This window comes from Mobula birostris, chromosome 8 (assembly GCF_030028105.1).
Source record: "Mobula birostris isolate sMobBir1 chromosome 8, sMobBir1.hap1, whole genome shotgun sequence".
Taxonomy (NCBI): Eukaryota; Metazoa; Chordata; class Chondrichthyes; order Myliobatiformes; family Myliobatidae; genus Mobula; species Mobula birostris.
In genome coordinates, this window is record NC_092377.1 from 47,626,311 (window position 1) to 47,646,141 (window position 19,831).

General features: G+C 42.5%; 1 protein-coding gene across 14 annotated transcripts in view; it reads left to right on the plus strand.

The window, feature by feature from the left end:
• The window catches only part of LOC140201286 (spermatogenesis-associated protein 7 homolog), a 129,429-nt gene that overhangs the window by 13,439 nt on the left and 96,159 nt on the right, over window positions 1-19,831 (plus strand). For 6 of the 14 annotated variants that reach the window (XR_011886822.1, XR_011886821.1, XR_011886820.1 and 3 more), the window contains exons 2-4: window positions 2,632-2,706; window positions 7,319-7,411; window positions 16,959-17,006. The exons of 1 other annotated variant lie outside the window; for it this stretch is intronic. Coding sequence is in view for 10 of the 13 variants with exons in the window: in XM_072265129.1 (XP_072121230.1) it covers window positions 2,632-2,706; window positions 7,319-7,411; window positions 16,959-17,006 (216 nt within the window). In the remaining 3 variants the exon portion in view is untranslated. Of the gene's footprint in view, window positions 1-2,631; window positions 2,707-7,254; window positions 7,412-7,960; window positions 8,119-16,958; window positions 17,007-19,831 lie in introns of those variants that run through there. 7 more of the 14 variants (XM_072265137.1, XM_072265139.1, XM_072265131.1 and 4 more) reach the window with 7 other exon arrangements.

Sequence of the window (19,831 nt, forward strand, 5' to 3'; positions counted from 1 at the left end):
AATAGATTTTCAAAGTGTTAGTCATTGAACTGAAGAACATTGGGGGTAATTATAGAACTCTACAGCACAGGAGATGGCCATTTGACATCAAGGACATGCAGGCTCTTTGAAAGAGATTTCTAATTTGCTCCACCACCTGTTATTTCTTGCATTACGATTTCTTTAAAAATTATATTTCTGCTTCTCTTTTGTAAGTTCATTTTCTATATATTCAGTTTGCATTTTGAAAATCTTAACAAGTTGTGTATAAAAACAAATTCATTTACCCTCTGTCGATTACCTTAAATGTATATCTTGTTACAGATGCTAAGTAGTTTAAGAATGACTTATTAGAATATGTCGCAATTTTCTAAGTAATTAACAATGCTTGTGACACTGTCCAAAACCATGACCCTTGCAGTACAAAGAGCATTGCATCTTTCATTTGTGTTGCCATGTGAGCCATATTATTTCTTTTCAAATTCTATTTCACATGTTGTCATAACCAGCATGTTATTGCATTTTCCATTTGTCAGCAACTGGTGTTAACCTGATTGAGAACACCTATCAGAGGTGAATGAACTCACTACCGCCTAATGGCTAGCAATACCTTCAGAGAGAGAGTGTTTGTGCCAGGTCCTTCTGTATAAAGGATAACTCATAATGTGATATTATGTTAACACCAGCTGGATTGAGGTTGGGGGAGGGTTATTGGACCTTCTAAACTGCCCAAAAGTCATAGAGGCTTTGGAGCTGACAAGTTGAATTGTCAAGACTTAATAATCAATTAGGAAAAAATAAATGCATTATTCGCATAAATCTATCCTTATCAGTACCTTCCTTACCTCTACATTTGATTATTCCCACCTTTCTTAACCAATCTCCTGCTTTCAGCTCTCTATTAACTTATCCAAGTTTCAACTTCCACATCTTAATCTGCACCTATTCTCAACCACCTATGCACTCACCAGATTATGTTGGCTCTTTAAGATTATATTATAATAATTTTCACATGTCTCCATGATTTTATTGCCCCCTATATTTGTAAGCCCTAAATCACTCAAATGCTTTTGTGCACCTTCAGTTTTGATCCCTTGGTGCCCTGATTGTAATCACTATAACTTTAATAGCTGTACCTTAAATTTCCTGGGTTTTTAAGCTCTTTCCTTCCTTAAATCTATCTGACTTGGTGTGACTTGAAGTTTGATATCTCTTCATGTGAACTAATGTAAAATTTTCTTTGAATGTGCCCTTATAAAAATGTATTAGAATGATTTATTTTCTTTCAAAGTACTATATAAATACAAAATGTTTATATATTGTGACAAAATGTTATATATTGGGGGGATATTCGTTTCTAAATTTCATCATTTTATTGGTATAGCGATAATCGGGGCAGAACGTATTTATTTAGAGACATAACACAGATGGGCCCTTCTGGCCCTTCAAACCAACCAATTTAACTCTAGCATAATCATGAGGCAATTCATAATGACCAATTAACCTACTAACCAATACCTTTTAGGCTGGGGAAGAAACTGTAGCACCCAGAGGAAACCCACATGTTCACAGGGAGGATGTACAGACTCCCTACAGATGACATCAGAATTGAACTCTGAGCATCATGCTAACCACTACGCTATGTGAACTGTGGTGATCTTGAAGATGATGTGGACAGTTCCATATCTCACAAGGTCTCAGAAGCTGAAATTGTTGATGTGTTTTCCCTGGAGAGAAGGAGACAAAGAAATGACCTCATAAAGATTTATAAAATCATGAAGGGCATAGATAAGGTGGATAGTCACAGGCTTTTTCCTCAAGGTAGTAGTCTGAAACTAGAAGTTTAACAAGAGAATGGAAAGATTAAAATGTGATATGAAGAGAGCTTTTTTATAAGGGTGATTGGCATCTGGAATGACTGCCAAAGGAAATGGTAGAGTGTATAATTACAACACTTAAAGGACATTTGGATAGGTACTTGGATTATACCAATCTTTTTTTATGCCATGGACTAATACCATTAAGCAAGGGGTTTGTGGATATGGGCCAAATGCAGATAAATTAGACGAGCTCAGTTAGGCATCTTGGTTGGCAAGGATGAGTCACTATGACTCCCTGCTGGAGTGTACGTGTACTATTCCATGCACTTCCAGCACAGAGTATTTTATTCACAGAAAAGTCATCACTAGAAGGATCACAGAATCTTTATCCCAGCATTGTCAATATATTGTTATTGCATCAGAAAAGTTGCTTTGACAATAGAGAGTTCCTGATGAAGAAAATGGTTTTGAAGCCATAACATTGCCAAATGTAGTGAAATTTTTACTGATAACTTCATTGCCACAGCAAAGTGTCAGATAAATGACATGAAATGGATAAATCAAAGGAATATTTGTTGTCCATAAGTAATCAGTTAAAGCTTTGCATTCTTATGACAGACTTCATCCTGTGCTCTCTATTGGAAGAACTCTTTATTCCCAAAAGATGATGAGATGCTTCAGGTAACTTGACAGCTCAAGAATTTCCAATGTGAGGAATCCTGCTAATGACTCGTGAGTGATTTTAGCAGATGCTGGAAGTACTTAGCTTGAATGTAACGACGTTGCTTGGCACAGCTTGTACTTAATCGTCATTGCTTTCTCTACTCCTTAGGAATTCAATTAGCCATGATCCCAAAGTATTCCCTGATGGGCCCTTGCAAGGGACACATGTGCACAAAGAGCAGCCATAAGTATCTAAATAAATTATTTACAAGATATAAATCTTGATTTAGTAATGGAACCAGAAAACTAAGTTTACACATAGGTAGTTTACCTTTCTATAGGCCTTGTATGTCTGTATTTACATAAATCAGAAACGTAATTCATCCTCGTTATGCTTGTGTTGTGTGGAGTGATTTTTTTTTTTTTAGCCGTTTCTGCCGCTAACCAGTAACAATCAACAAAATAGTGAGTAACAATAGGGAAAAATCTGCTGGAGGAACACATCCCAAACATTGACAACACCTTTCTCACTTACGGATGATGCTTGTTTTGCTGAGCTCCTCCAGCACTTTATCTTCTTTTCAGATTCCAGCCTTGCAGCCTCTTGTGTATCTAGGAAGTAAAACATACTATTAAGCTAGATGTGGAGCAAAAAGATGCCCTTTACCTGGCTCTAGAGGATTTCAGAGGCTCCCACCAACCATAATTAACTTCATTTCATGTTCTCCTCACTCTTCATCACTCCACTGATTTACTCAAGGGCAGCTGCCAAGAAAGCAATTGACCTGAAATTCACACTCTGGAGCATTTGCAAGACATACTATTCCTTTCCCCTGTGGATTACCTGTTCTGCCAACTTCTCTAAATCCCTGTCAGTGGATCCTGGAGTACACGGACTCCTCTCTCCTACCACTGCTGCAGCCATTCACAGAGCACTGCTGTGTTTATGATGCAGTTGTGCTGCGTCTCCAAGATGACAGAACAGTACAACGCAGGAACAGGACCTTCAGCCCATAATGTTGTGCCAAACTAGTTAAATTAATAATCAAATGCCCAGCTAAACTAATCCCATCTTCCTTCACAATCTCCATATTCTTCCATTTGCTTCAGATTCATGTACCTATCTAAACATCTCTTAAAATGTGTCTAATGTATCTGCCTCTACCACCACTCTAGGTAGCATTCCACCCACCACTCTATCTGTTTTAAAAAAAACACACACCTGCTCTTCACATCTCCTTTGAAATTATCCCCTCGCACCTTAAATCCTATGGTATTAGACATTTCAACCCTGGGAAAAAGATAATGTCTGTCTACTCTATCTATGCCCTTCATAATCTTATAAACCTCTATCAGATCGCGCCTCAGCCTCTGCTGATCCAAAGAAAACAACGCATTAGTCCCACCTCTTGTTACAGCACATGCCCTCTAATCCAACAGCATCCCCCTTCTGTACTCTTTCCAAAGTGTCAACATCCTTCCTACAGTGGGGCAGCCAGGAATGCATGCAATACTCCAGAAACTGCCTAATTGAAGTTTTATAAAGCTGCAGCATAATGTCCTGACTATTGAAATCAATGCCTTGAAAAATAAAGTCCAGCAGGCCAAATGCATCTTTACCACCCTACCAACCTGTGCAACCACTTTCAGGGAGCTATGAACTTGCACGTCAAGATTCCTCTGCTCATCAACACTATTGAGGGGCTTGTGCTTAACAGTGTACTGTCTCTTTACATTTGACCTACCAAGGTGCAACACTTCACATTTAGCCAGATTAAACTCCATCTGCCATTTTTCTGCCCATATCTGCAACTGATCTTTGCTGTGTTCTTTGCTAATCATCTACACTGGCCATAACATCACCAATCTAAATATCATCTTCATACTTATTTTTCATCCGGGTTATTTATATACATCACAAACAGCAGAGGTCCCAGAACAGATCCCTGCGGAACATCAGAAATCACAGAGCTCCAGCTAGAATAAGTCTCTTCTACCATTACCCTCTGCTTTATATGGGCAAGCCAGTTGTTAACCCAAATGAAAAATTCACCATGGATCCCATGCAACTTAATGTCCTGGAGAAACACACAGAAGTACAGGAGGGACTCAGCGGATCAGGAAGCATCTATGGAAAAGAATAAACAGCTGACATTTATGTACAATGACGATTCCATTCCCTTTGCTCAGTTCCTTTGTCTCCATCGCATCTGTTCCCAGCCTCAGGCTTTCTTTCCAGGATATCAGTCATCCTCCTCCTTTAAAGAATGGGATTTCCCTTTCTTCACCATTGATACTGCCCTCTGTCGTATCACCTCCATTTCCCAGACATCTAGACTCATCCCATCAACTGCATGAGCCTCCACATCTAACACAGCATTCTCCACAACTTCTGCCATCTTCATCAGGATCCTACCACAATCACATCTTTAACTCCCCACCACCCCACTCTCTGCTTTCTGCAGGGATGCTTCCTCCGTGACTCCTGTGTATATTTCTCCCTCCACACTAATCTTCCTCCTGGCACATATCCCTGCAAGCGATAGAAATGCTATGTTTGTCCATTCACCTCCTCCCTTACCTTCATTCAAGGCCCCCAATAGTATTCCAGGTGAGGCATCACTTCACCTGTGAGTCTTTGGGGCCATCTATTGTATCCAGCGCTCCCAATGCGGCCTCCTCTACACTGATGAAACTTGATGTAAATTGGGAGACCGCTTTGTTGAGCACCTCCACTCCATTCACCTAAAGTGGAATTTCCCAGTGGCCAACAGGTTCAATTGCTATTCCCATTCCTATTCCGATGTGTCAGTCCATAGCCTCCACTTCTGCCATGATGAGGCCACTCTCAGATTAGAGGATCACATTCTATCTAAGTAACTCCAACCTGATGACATGAACATCGATTTCTCCTTCTGGTATTTTTTTATCTCCATTCCTCCTCCTCCTATTCCCCACTCTGGCCTCTTACCTCTTCTATTCACCTGCCTATCACCTTCTCCTGGTGCAACTCTTTCTTCCCTTTCGCCCATGGTTCACTCTCCTTTCAGATTCCTTCTTCTCCAGCCACCTGGCTTCGCCTATCACCTTCTATCTAGTGCTTCTTTCCCTCCTCCCAACTCTTTATTTTGGTGTCTTCCCCCTTCTCTTCCAGTCCTGAAGAAGTGTCTCAGCTGTAACATCAAATATTTATTCATTTCCATAGGAGCTGCCTGACCAGCTGAGTTCCTCCAGCATTTTGAGAGCATTGGTCTAGATTTCCAGCATCTTCAAAATCTCTTTTGTGTTTAATCTTCTGTATTAGCCTCCCATGAGGGACCTTGTCAAGTGCCTTACTAAAACCTATGTCAGCCACATCCGCAGGTCTATCTTCATTAATCACCTTTGTCAAAAAACTCAAATCAAGTTAGTGAGGCATGACTTGCCCCGCACAAAGCTGTGCTGGCTCTACCTAGTTATGCCATGGTCTTCCAAATGCTCATAAATCCTAAACCTAAGAATTACCTCCAGTAACTGATCTCCCCATCCTCCATGTCCTTCTGTTCCGTAAATACTGATGTAAAGTACTCATTAAGGACCTCACCCACATCTTCTGCATGAAGCAAATCCCCCCCCCCCCCACAACAATCCCTGAGTGGTCCTACCCTCTCTCTAGTTATCCTCTTGCTCTTGATGTACGATGCACTGTAATGTCATGAACTGTATGTCCTTAATAGGTATTTTTCTATTGAGACTCTAATTTTGAAGTTTTGATTTGCTTTACGTTCACTCCAAGAATTCCTTAAATGGAGGCAATCAGTTACAGAAGGAATTTTATTTATCGACTGATATTTACAAATTTTTCAAGCTATGTGGAGTTTTATGGAGATAAAGGGAGCTTAATTCAGAAATCAGATGTGTAAAGGGGGTTTGGATTCTAAGTGCAGAATTTCCTGCAGCAGGATTCTCTAAAGGTTAACTTGTAGGTTGAGTAGGTAGTAAGGAAGATAAATGCAATGTTAGCATTCATTTCAAGAGAAGTAGAATATAAAAGCAAGGATGTAATGTTGAGTCTTTATAAAGCATTGGTCACATGATATTTGGAGAATTGTGAGCAATTTTGGGCCCTATGTCTCAGGAAGGAAGTGTTGGCATTGGAGAGGGTCCAAAGGAGGTTAAGAAGAATGATACCCAGAATGAAAGGAGCACTTAATGGCTCTGGACCTGTACTCAAGGAAGTTTAGAAGAGTTGGGGTTGGTGGGGTGGGGGGAATCTCATGGAAACCTACCAAATATTGAAAGTCCAGAATAATGTGAACATGGAGAGGATGTTCTCAAGAGTGAGGGAGTCTGGGACCAGAAGCTCAGAATAGAAGGAGGTCCTTTCAGATCAGAGATGAGGAGAGGAATGTCTTTATCCAGAGGGTGGTGAATCTGTGGAATTCATTGCCACGGACAGCTTTGGAGGCCAAGTCTTTGCATAGTTAAAGCAGAGATTGACATGTTTATTGATTAGTAAGGACATCAAAGATGATAAGGAGAAGGCAGTAGATTGGGGCTGAGCGGGAAAATAAATGGCCCATGATTGAATTGTGGAGCAGAATTAATGGGCCGAATGTCCTAATTCTGCTCCTATGTTTATGGAATTATCTCCAGAGGGAGTTGATTTTGTTAGTTCATAGTTTTTTCCATTTTGGTGAAAAATTAAGTGATATTTATTTCTTTACATTCTGTCCACATCATCAGCAGTGAAATAAGAGCTTACTGAACTAAAAAGAAAATAAGAGTTTGCTTTAACTTTTGTGCAACACAGGTAGATCACTTTCAAAGAGTGAGTTTCAACTGTTGGATATTCAACAATTCTGGTTTACTTCCAGCACTTTGCTTGGGATCATCTTGCAAATTGTCCACCCAGTTTATCATCCAAGATCATATGGCAATACATTTCAACAACCTTCTTTCAACCAAAGGTAACCTATATTAAATATAGATTTCACCTTGCTGTTGAAAATGTCATACAATAAATAAAGCACAATTTTATGGCATAGCAAAGTTGTATTTTTAATCTTGCCAATACCGTGTACTGGTCATTTCAGAGAGAGTAAGTCTGAAATTTTTTAAAACATTAAAATGAGTTGCTGACATAAAGACATATTAACAAGAAAATAGGAGCAGAGGTGAAAATGAGCTGTCATTTTTAATGAATCATTTTATTTCACCGCACAGGAGACCATTCAACATCCCTGGACCAATTTTCAAAACCTTCAACTTAATTTAGTTCTTTCTTTCTTACTGACATGTCTTTATTTCCTTTTTAATAAACATTATGTATTTACAAGAAGTTGCCAATTCTATGATGAATACTTCCAACCACAAGTCATTCAGGTGTGATATACATGTAATTCTCACCAATTGCTTTAATGAGTATATTCTGATAGTCCTCAAAATGGATGACCTCAGAAGAAAGAATCTACTTGATTGACACAAATAATAAAAAAAAATGGTCTATCCACCAACAGTGTGCTATGACTACAGAGTTTACCAACTGCAATTTATTGCAGCAGCTTGCTGAGATTTTGGAAGCATATGCCAAATCCAGGGAGGATAAATGCAAGAAGCAGAATCAAAAAGAGCACCGTCACCTGCAGGATCACAACGGGCTGTGCACCACAATGAGGTAGGAACATATCTCCATCCATCCATCCATCCATCCCTCTATATTGAAACTCTAAAGCATTCAAACAACATTTTGGGGTACCTAATACAGTAGTCATCCCAAGAAGATTCCCACCAATCCCTCTAAATTGAAATTCTACAACTCTCAAACCACATTCTGGGGGTACCTAACACTGCAGTTGTTCCAGAAGGTTCTCAAAAACAATTAAGCATGGCCAGTGAATATTGGCTGACCAGCAATATCCATGCCTTTTAAATGAGTTTTTTAAAACTCAGTTTCAACAATGTAATTTCCATTATAAGCAATGGTACCATAAGTTAGGAATTATTTTTGAGTTTCATAACAGATGTCATCAAACGCAATGTTCCCAGGGAGGCTTCTGATATTCCCATTTGGAACTGCTACAGCTGAAATGTGCCATTATGTAGAGTGCTCTAAGTAACAACATTTCAAATCATTTAAAAGAAAAAAGACTTTCAGAATTGACAGATGAGGGAATCTAGATCAACCAGGGAGTGAATGCAGCAGTTGAAGGCGCAGCGGAGTTCTCATTGTCTCAGAAAACATGGCTGCTGGGGAGGGCTCCAGGTAAAACTGAAACACAGGGATCTAAAACCACCTCTCTTTACCATCCTCCTGGCTAATGAAATTTGTGGAAAATAAATTTGAAGACCTCATCAGAGCAAGACTGCAATATCAGAAGTAATGTGTATTCTGCTTTACAGGCACATCCCCTGCACTCTGAACATAGCATTCCATCACAAAGACTGGGTGACAGCATCAGGTAAAAGCATAAATGATGGTGTTGGCTTCATGATGTGGCAGTCTGTCTGGTTGATCTGGATCATCTGATAGACAACTGTCATCTGTTCTGAGTTCTCTGTTATCATCCTGGTAGTGATGTATATTCCACCCCTGGCAAATGTCGAGCTGGCATTGGAGGAGCTGAGCACTATAAACAACAGTCACCCTGATGACTTCCCAAATATTGTGGGGAACCTCAACCAGGCCAACTTGACAAGCTCTGAGAAACTACCACCCAGAATTTCACCTACGGAACCAAAGGATCCAACACACTTGATCATTATTATGTCAGCATCAAAAATGCTCACGTTGCCATTCTGCATCTGCAGATTGGCAAATCCAATCACCTGGCTGCACTTCTACTCCAAGTATATAAGCAGCACTAGTGGTGAGGGCTGCAAAGGTATGGTCAAGTGAAATAGACAAGCATTTAAAGGAGCACTTTGTATTGGTTGTCTGGATCATATCGAGAATCTGAATGAATAAGCCATGGCTATCACTGACATCATCAACACTGGTGTGGATGAGTGCATGGCTTCAAAAACATACTGAATCTTCCCAAACCTGAAGTCCTGGATGACCAGGAGATTTGCCATCTGCTGAGACCTAGATCTGAGGCATTCAAGACCGGCAATTCAGAATCCAAGAAGGAGTCCAGGTATGATCTATAGAAGGCAATGGTGGGAACGAAAAGGCAATTCCAGGTGAAATTCGAAACACGATTGGATGCACGACTGCTGTAACAGGATTTCCTACAAGGCAAAATGTAACAGCACAAATGGCAGCGATGTTTTACTCCCCAAGGAGCTCAATGCCTCCTATGCATACTTTGGAATGGATAATAATAATACTGCATCAAAGTGAATGTCACAACATTAGGCAACTCCATGATTCTGTCTCAGAGGGCAATGTCAGAACATCCTTAGAGAGAGTAAACACTCGCAAGGCGTCAGCCCCAGCAGTGTACCTGGCTAGGTACCCAAAACCACTGAGCTGGCTGAAGTGTTTAAGGAGACTGCCAGTCTCTCACTGCTGTGGCCTGAGGTTTCCACATGCTCCAAAAGGGCAGCAATCATGCAGCTGCCCAAGAAGAACAGGATGAGCTGATTCAATGAATATAAGGCCATAAGACCATAAGATATAGGAGCAGAATTAGGCCACTCAGCCCATCAAGTATACACCACCATTTCATCACGGCTGATCCAATTTTCCTCTTAGCCCCAGTCTCCTGCCTTCTCCCCGTATCCTTTTGTGCCCTGATCAGTCAAGAATCTATCAACCTCTGCCTTAAATATACATATAGACTTGGACTCCACAGCTGCCTGTGGCAACAAATTCCATAGATTCACCACTCTGTGGTGAAAGAAATTCTTCCTCATCTCCATTCTAAAAGGATGATCCTCTATCCTGAGGGTATGTCCTCTGGTCTTAGACTCTCCCACCAAAGGAAAAATATTGTCCACATCCACTCTATCAAGCCCTTTCACCATTCAATAGGTTTCAGAGAGATCACCTCTCATTCTTCTGAATTCCAGTGAATAAAGGTCCAGAGCTATCAAATGTTCTTCATATGTTAAAATCTGGAATAATTGTTGTGAACCTCCTTTGAACCTTCTCTAGTTTCAACATATCTTTTCCAAGATAAGGGTCCCAAAACTGCTCACAATACTCCGAGTGAGGCCAAACCAGTGGTTTTTAGTCTCAGCATTACTCCTTGCTTTTATATTCTAGTCCTCTTGAGATGAATGCTAATATTACATTTGTCGCCTTTACCACAGGTTCAACCTGTAAATTAACCTTCAGGGAATCCTGCAAAAGGTCTCCCAAGGAGTCTCGCAAAGTCCCTTTGCACCTCAGCTTTTCTTATATTTTCTCTCCGTTTAGAAAATAGTCAACCCTTTAATTTCTTCTACCGAAGTGCATGACCATACACTTCCAGACAGTGTATTCCATCTGCCACTTCTCTGCCCATTCTCCTAATCCATCATAGTCCTTCTGTAACCTCTCTACTTCCTCAAAACTACCTGCCCTTCCACCTATCTTCATATCGTCTGCAAACTTTGCAACAAAGCCGTTGATTCCCTCATCCATGTCATTAACACATAATGTAAAAAGAATCAGTAACAACACACACTCCTGTGGAAAACCAGTAGTCTCTGGAAACCAGTCAAAAAAGGCTTCCTTTGTTCCCACTCTTTGCCTCGTGCCAATTAGCCATTGCTTTATCCATGCTAATATCTTTCTTGTAGTAATACCGTGGGCTCGTAGCTTGTTAAGCAGTTTCATGTGTGGCACCTTGTCAAAGGCCTTCTGAAAATCCAAGTTGACAATATCAACCAATTCTCCTTTGTCTATCTTGCTTGTTATTTTTTAAAAGAGTTCCAACAGATTTAACAGGCAAGATTATCCCTTGAGGAAACCGTGCTGACTACGGCCTGTTTTATCATGTGCTTCCAAATACCCTTAATAATCAACTCCCAACATCTTCCCAGCCACTGAGGTCAGACTAACTGGCCTATAATTTCTTCTGCCGCTCTCCCTTCTTGAAGAGTGGAGTGACGTTTGCCATTTTCCAGTCTTCTGGAACCATTCCAGAATATAGTTATTCTTGAAAGATCATTACTAATGCCTCCCCGATCTCTTCAGCCACCTCTTTCAGATCCCTGGGGTATACACCATCTGGTCCAGGTGGCTTATCTACTTTCAGCCTTTCAGTTTCCTAAGAACATTCTCCCAAGTAATGGTAACTTCACACACTTCATGACCCCTAACATCTGGAATTTCCACCATACTGCTAGTGTCTACCACAGTGAAGGCTAATACAAAATACTTATTCAGTCTGTCTGCCATTTCCTTGTCCCCCGTTACTGCTTCTCCAGCGTTGTTTACCAGCAGTCTGATATCCAATCCCAAACAAGGGAAAATCTGCAGATGCTGGAAATCCAAGCCCCACACACAAAATGGTGAAGGAACTCAGCCAGCCAGGCAGCGTCTATGGAAAAGAGCACAGTCGATGTTTCAGGCCAGTCCTGCTCAAGGGTCTCAGCCCAAAACGTCGACTGTATTCTTTCTCATAGATGCTGCCTGGCCTGCTGATTTCCTCCAGTATTTTGTGTGTTTTGTTAGTCTGATATCCACCTCTCTTCTACAATTTATTTATCTGAAGAAACTTCTAGTATCCTCTTAATATGATTGACGAGCTTTCAATATAAATTAGTAGTACTCACATCTACTGTGATGGAAGTACTTTGAGAGGTTGGTAATAGCTAGAACTAATTCCTGACTGAGCAAGGACTTGAACCCACTTCAATTTGCCTACAACAGGTTTATAGCAAATGCAATCTCATTGGTTTACCTCTTTGCTTTGAAGAACCTGGACAATCAAGTATATATCTGACTGCTGTTTATCGAATTATAGCATGGCATTCAATACCATCATTCCTTCTGTTTTAATCACTAAGCTTCTAAATGTAGTCCTCGGTACCTGTCTCTGCAACCCTGATGTTCTCTTTGGGGCACCACAGTCAGTGCTGATCAGTGATAATTTCTCTTCCTCGCTGACGATCAATACCAGCACACCTCAAGGATGCATGCTTAGTCCACTGCTCTCCTGCCTCTATACTCTTGACCATGTGGCTAAGCACAGTTCAAATGCCATTTATAAATTCTCCAATAGCATTGCTGTTATTAGTAAAATCTCAGATGGCAGTAAGGAGCATACTGCAGTAACATAGATTGGCTAGTCAAGTGATGATGCAACAATAAGTTGCACTCAATGACAGCAAGACCAAGGAATTAGTTGTGGTCATAAGGAAGCAAAGTCAGGAGAACACGCACCTCTCCTCATTTGAGAAGCTAGTGATGGAAAGGGTAAGTAGCTTCAAGTTCCTGGGCAACAACACTTTAGAGGATCTGTTCTGGACCCAACAGACTGATGCAATCATGAAGAAGGCATGCCAGCAGTTATATTTCATTGAGTTTGAGGGAATTTTGTTTATCAGGAAAGGCTCTTGTAAGTTTCTATGGCTGTACAGTGGAGTGCACTGGCTATTTGTATCATTCCTCGGTATAGAGACTCCAATGCACAAGAGGCTGAGACTCAGGTGCTAGAATCAGCTGGCTCCATCATAAGCAAAATTCTTCCCATCATCAGGTGACATCTTCAAGAGGCAACCCCTCGAGAAAACACCATCCATCATTCAGAACCCTCAGCATTTGGGATATGCCACCTTCCTGTTACCAGTGTCAGGGAGGAGGTATAGATTGCCTGAAGACCCATAAGTGAATGAATCAGGAACAGCTTCTTCTCCTCCACCATCAGATTTCTGAATGGTCCATGAATTCATATCTCCTTATTTGCAGAACATTCAAGCCTAGTTATCTACAGCATGCTGTTACCATTGTGATGCTAATCCTATAATGCAATGTTCTTGAGCGCTTAATCAAACTTGAAATGATGGGGTGTCTTTTTCACTACTCCATTTTTGCTTAGCAGCAGCTATGTATTGTATATTTTAGTTAATTTTTCAGAATGTGGACATTGCTAACAAGGCTAGTACTTATTGTCCAGTTCCAATTATCCCTGAGAAGATGGTAGTGTGCTAGCTGAAGGCAGAATAGTACAAGAGTACATGACGGAATATGGAAACTACAGTTTGCACATCAGAACAGTATGTGCGCTGAGGGGAAGTGGAAGATGGAAAGGAGATTACGTTAAAATCAAAATTAGTTTTAATCATTTTACATTATTACATTTTCTATGATTGATACTCCAGTAATGGCCTGTACTAATGTGCAGTGAATTTGAACTGGGTTCATGCTGTCCTGTCATCTTACTGTATCTGACAGAATTTCTGCAATGTTAGTCAAGTTCTTTGAAATGATCTGAATGGAGGCAATAAAATTAGATGCAATGATTTATGCTTAGAATATTGAGGCATATGTTATTACTTAGAGATTGTGATAGTTATTCAGTTATAGGGATGCAAATCCTATCAGTGTACTATTACAATACCTCATTGTTGATGATGTACTCTTAGTTTCCTTTCTTCAAGGGCACCTTACATCCCACTGCTATAAGATCCTTGATCAGAAAACTTCTTATGATAATGATAAACTCTAGATCTCTCAATTTACTTTGTCATGGCCTTGCACCTTGTTTGTTTATTAGCACTGTATTTTCTCCGTGACTATAACACCATATTTTGCATTCTGTTATTGTTTTTGCCTTGATGTACTTATGTTGGATTGATCTGTCTAAATGACATGCAAAACAGATCTGTTCACGGTATTTCAGGTTGACAATAATTTGCCCGTGGTGGTGGCATCCGTTAGTCTCGCGAGACCATGGATCTGTGCCTGGAAAGTCTAGCTTCAGTCTGTGTTAGAGCAGCGTCTGTTGTGACTGTAGAGGCCTACACGGGAGTGACAGTCTCGGCTGCATCGACTGCACTTGAAGGCGCTGTCCTCCAGTGCTGTCTTGCTGCTGTTTTTCCGACGAGTGCGCTTTTCTTCAGCAGCAAGCCTCAGCTTCTCTTCTCCTCCTTTTAGACCTCTGCGTAGTTCCAGCCTCCAGTGAGAGTGATCGCTTGCGATGTCGTCCCACCTCTCGATGTTTATTTTCAATGACTTCATGTCTCTCTTGCAAATGTCTTTGAAACGAAGATGGGCCCGTCCTTGCGCTCTCTTGCCAGAGGCCAATTCCCCATACAGCAGGTGTTTCGGGATCCTGCCGTCTGACATGCGGTGTACGTGTCCCAGCCAGCGGAGACGGCGTTGTTGGAGCAGGATGAAGAGGCTGGGTATCTGGGTGCGGGCCAGGACCTCATTGTTGGTGACTCGATCAGTCCACATGCTGTTCAGGATGTGTCTCAGGCTGCAAAGGTGGAAGGCGTTGAGACGCCGCTCTTGTCTGTAGTAGAGGCACCAAGTCTCGCTGCTGTAAAGCAGTGTGCTGAGGACGCAGGCCCTGTAGATTGCAACTTCGGTGCGCATCGTCAGCTTTCTGTTCTCCCAAACTCTCTTTGTCAGCCTGGCAAATGTTGAAGCTGCTCGTCCGATCCGTCTGTTGATCTCGGGGTCTAGGGAGAGACTTTCCGTGATGGCGGAGCCAAGGTATGTAAACTCGTGGACTACCTCCAGCTCGTAGTTGTTGATGGTGATGGCAGGGGGATGCTTAACGCCTTGGCCCAACACGTTGGTCTTCTTCAGGCTGATGGTCAAGCTGAAGTCCTAGCAGGCTCTTGAGAAACTGTCCATGAGGCGTTGCAGTTGCTCTTCAGAGTGTGTTGCCAGTGCCACGTTGTCTGCAAACAACATGCCCCCGGTGAGTACTTCGCGAACCTTGGGTTTTCGCCCTTAGCCGGGGCAGACTGAACAGCCTCCCGTCCGATCTGGTGTGGAGGTAGACACCATCAGTTGATGTTCCAAAGGCGTGCTTCAGAATAACTGCGACGAAAATGCCGAACAGAGTGGGGGCAAGCACGTAGCCCGGCTTCACATCGCTGTGGATGTGGAAGGCCGCCGAAGAAGAGCCGTCGAACCGAACGATGCCCTTCATGCCTGTGTGGAATGACTGAACTATCCTGAGGAGCCTCGGGGGACAACCAATCCTGGCGAGGATCTTGAACAGGCCGTCTCTGCTCACAAGATCGAAGGCCTTTGTAAGGTCAATGAAAGCGACATAGAGTGGTTGTCTTTGCTCTCTGCATTTCTCTTGTAGCTGTCGAAGGGAGAAGATCATGTCGATTGTGGAGCGTTCTGACCTGAAACCGCACTGAGACTCGGGATATACCCTTTTGGCTATTTTCTGCAGTCTGTTCAGGACCACGTGGGCAAAGACCTTCCCAACGATGCTCAGCAAGGAGGTTCCCCTGTAGTTGTTACAGTCGTTTCTGTCCCCTTTGTTCTTATAGAGGGTGACAATGTTGCAGTCTCTCATGTCTTGCGGCACTGCTCCCTCTATCCAGCACTGACACAGCAGTTCGTGCAGGTGGTTTAGCAGGATGCCCTTTGCGCATCTGATGGCTTCTGGTGGAATGCCATCCAATCCTGGTGCCTTCCCAGTGGGCAGGCTGTCGATGGCTTTACTCAGCTCTTCGGCAGTCAGAAATGCATCAAGTTCCTCCATGACTGGCAGACGTTCCACAGCATCTAGCGTGCTATACGAGGTGCTGTTTTCTCTGGAGAAGAGTTCAGAGTAATGCTCCACCCATCTCTCCATCTGCTTGCCTTTGTCATTGATGGTCTCGCCTGTTATGGTTTTCAATGGTACTGTCTTGCTCTGGGTTGGCCCAATGGCTTTCTTGTCTTTCTTTGTCTTCTAGTTGTGCTTGGTGCAGCGTTTACAGTCCGCAGTTCAGGCTACTTGTATCCCTAAGCCCCACGCAGCCAGTGGAGCGGGCGGACTGTGGCGGGACAGCAGCTAATTGGCTGGGGGCTGCCCAGCTTGAGGTGGGCGGTAGCTGTCCAGTGAGACGCGATGGTCTCTCCCTCCGTCGAAAGCAACCCCTGGCGCCTTGCTCTACGCCAGTTGAGCGCAGGCTTATAACCGGTAGCCTGCTGGTTTCCCTGTTGTGCTGTCACGGTGAGGCAATGCTGGAGTGTCCTCTCCAGGGTGCAGGCCTGGGCAAGGTTGTATGGAAGATTGGCAGTTGCCCATGCTGCAGGTCTCCCCTCTCCACGACACCGATGTTGTCCAAGGAAAGGGCAAGGGCCGACACAGCTTGGCACCAGTGCTGTCGCAGGAGTTTCCAGAACGAGGTTGAAGACAATAATTTGCCCATTACCAATTAAAAATGTATGTTTTAGAGATATAGATAACTTGAAACTTCATTTCATAGAATGAAGAATCTCTCATGAGTCAATACTAAAGCATTTAGTGCTATATATAGGTTGAGGCAGTTATAACGGTTTGGACCAAGTAGAATATATGTGGGTGTTTTCTGTTTCTATAAATGTATATAATCATTGGATTGGTTGCCATCATAGACTAGATGCAATAATGTTCATTTTTTTCCTGTCTGTGTACATTTCAGCTGCTGTTGATACATCTATGCCAAAAACCTTGTCTACGAGCATTAAATGTAAGTACTTGTTTATTAGCTATCACAATCGAAATTTGATTGGTTTCAAAAGAGACTTCATCAGCCTTTGGGGGAGTAACAGCCCTTCTGCTTGATCCTGATGGTAATCACATGTTACGTGAGACCAGTCAGCCTGAGCTGGCGTCGGAGCTCTCCTTACAATACAATGAACGATTGGCATGAGACTCCCCTTCTTCAAGCCAGCATTGGCACATTCTCCTTGCTGTTTCTTCTTCTGCATTAACTTAGTTTATCTTAAAGCAATCTTTATGAACAAAATAGTTCATTCATCAAATAACAAGTACAGTAGAGAAAAGTGCAGAAGAAAATGCATAAAGACCATGAGCTACATTGACTACCTGTGAGAGCTCTCAGAGAGCCTCATTTAAACCATTTACCCATATTCAATAACTAGTGTTAATACTATATTTCGCACCACTGCCCATTCTATTTGTATCCCTTTAGTTTCCGTAAACCTACTCTCGTGGGCTTTGTCTTCATGGCCATAAATATAACTGCAGCACCAGGAGATACTGTGATGTAACCACTTAGTAATTACCTTGAATGCTTGTATATCTAGCAACACACATAAAAGTTGCTGGTGAACGCAGCAGGCCAGGCAGCATCTCTAGGAAGAGGTGCAGTCGACGTTTCAGGCCGAGATCCTTCGTCAGGACTAACTGAAGGAAGAGTGAGTAAGATGCTGCCTGGCCTGCTGTGTTCACCAGCAACTTTTATGTGTGTTGCTTGAATTTCCAGCATCTGCAGAATTCCTGTTTGCTTGTATATCTGTCTTGTTTTCCTCTGAGGTGGAAGTCCAATAACTCTAACATGGGAAATGTAAAGCCAATGAACTTCCATCAGAGATATTACATCCTGGTGACTCTGAACACCTGTGAGCCTTAATGACCCAGCTGCAAATTCTAGCGTCTTGGCAAGGATTGCCTAGTGTCATTTGGGACTAAGGCTCCGGTGGGACATGTGCTTGAAAGGGAATAGCAAATGGAACCAGGGGATTCCCTTTTGATTGCACCGCACTACTTCCAAGCTTCATAGAAAACCAGAGTGCAGGATCTCTTGAAAGCTCATGTCATTGCAGGGTTCCAGGACCAAATGCTGCCTTCCAATTTAAAGGTAACAGTGCAAACTGCTAAAACTACTGTCAGTAAAGGCATTCTCCATGAATCCACTACGCTAACACTTCTTCATATTTCTCCACTGCACTTGCTACTTAATTGGATGAACTGCATCTTTTTGATATTGTTAGGGATTTCATTACATTGTTTTTTCATTGGAGGATTTTCAGATGGCACTGTTATATGCTAATATCCTTTTGTGGTTGCTTGGGTCCTGAAAAGTTAGCTGCTGCTGAACAACTCTAGCATTTCATCCAATGGGATTTTCTTTGGTTTTCCCCAGACTACTACTTAGGGTGACCAGCCAGAGATCATGGTACATATTGGTACCAACAACATAGGAAGAAAAAGGGTGGAGGTCCTGAAAGCAGAATACAGGAAGTTAGGAAGGAAGCCGAGAAGCAGGACCTCAAAGGTAGTAATCTTGGGGTTGCTGCCTGTGTAACGTGACCGTGAGTATAGGAATAGAATGAGGTGGAGGATAAATACGTGGCTGAAGGATTGAAGCGGGGGCAGGGATTCAGAAATTTTTGGATCATTGGGACCTCTTCTGGGGCAAGGTGTGACCTGTACAAAAAGGATGGGTTGCACTTGAATCCGAGGAGGACCAATATCCTGGCGGGGAGGTTTGCTAATGCTGTTGTGGAGAGTTTAAACTAGATTTGCCGGGGAAGGGGGGTGGGAACCGAAGTCAAGAGGCATTGGATGGGGAGGTTGGAGCACAAGTAGAGACAGCTTATAGCTAGTTTGTGAGGAAGGATAGGCAGATGTCAGAGCAAAGATGCCCTCAGCCTGATAGTTTGGAATATGTCTATATTAATGCATGGAGTATCATAAACAAGGCGGATGAACTTAGAGCATGGATCAATGCGTGGAACTATGATGTTGTGGCCTTAACAGAGATTTGGATGACTCTGGCAGGAATGGCTGCTGAGTGTGCCAGGATTTAGATGTTTCAAAAAGTTCAGGGAGGGAGGCAAAAGAGGTGGGGGTGTGGCATTGCTAATTAGGGATAGTGTCACAATTGCAGAAAAGGAGGAGGTCATGGAGGGATTGCCTACTGAGTCAGTGTGGGTGGAAGTTGGAAAGAGGAAAAGGGCAATAATTCTACTGGGTGTTTTTATAGGACCCCCCCCCAATAATAACAGGGATATCGAGAAGCAGATAGGGAGGCAGATTCTGGGATGGTACTATAATAATAGGGTTGTTGCGATGGGAGAATTTAACTTTCCCAATATTGATCAGCATCTCTTTTGCGCAAGGTATTTACATGGGGTGGAATTTGTTAGGTGTGTTCAGGAAGGTTTCCTGATGCAATATATGTAGATAAGGCAACAGGAGGAGAGGCTGAACCTGATCTGGTATTGGGAAATGAACCTAGTCAGGTGTCAGATCTCTTGGTGGGAGAGTATTTTGGAGGTAGTGACCACAGCTCTATCTCCTTCAACATAGCATTGTCAGAGGTTACAGTGGGACATCAATCCCACTGAGAAGTGGCAGATAGAGTTCAACCCAGATAAGTGTGAAGTGGTTCAGTTTGGTAGGTCCAATTTGAAGACAGAATATAATATAAATGGGTAAGACTCTTGGCAGTGTGGAAGATCTGAGAGGTTTGGGGTGGTGTCAGTAGGACACTGAAAGCTGCTGCACAGATTGGCAGTGTTGTTAAGAAGGCATATGGTGTGTTGG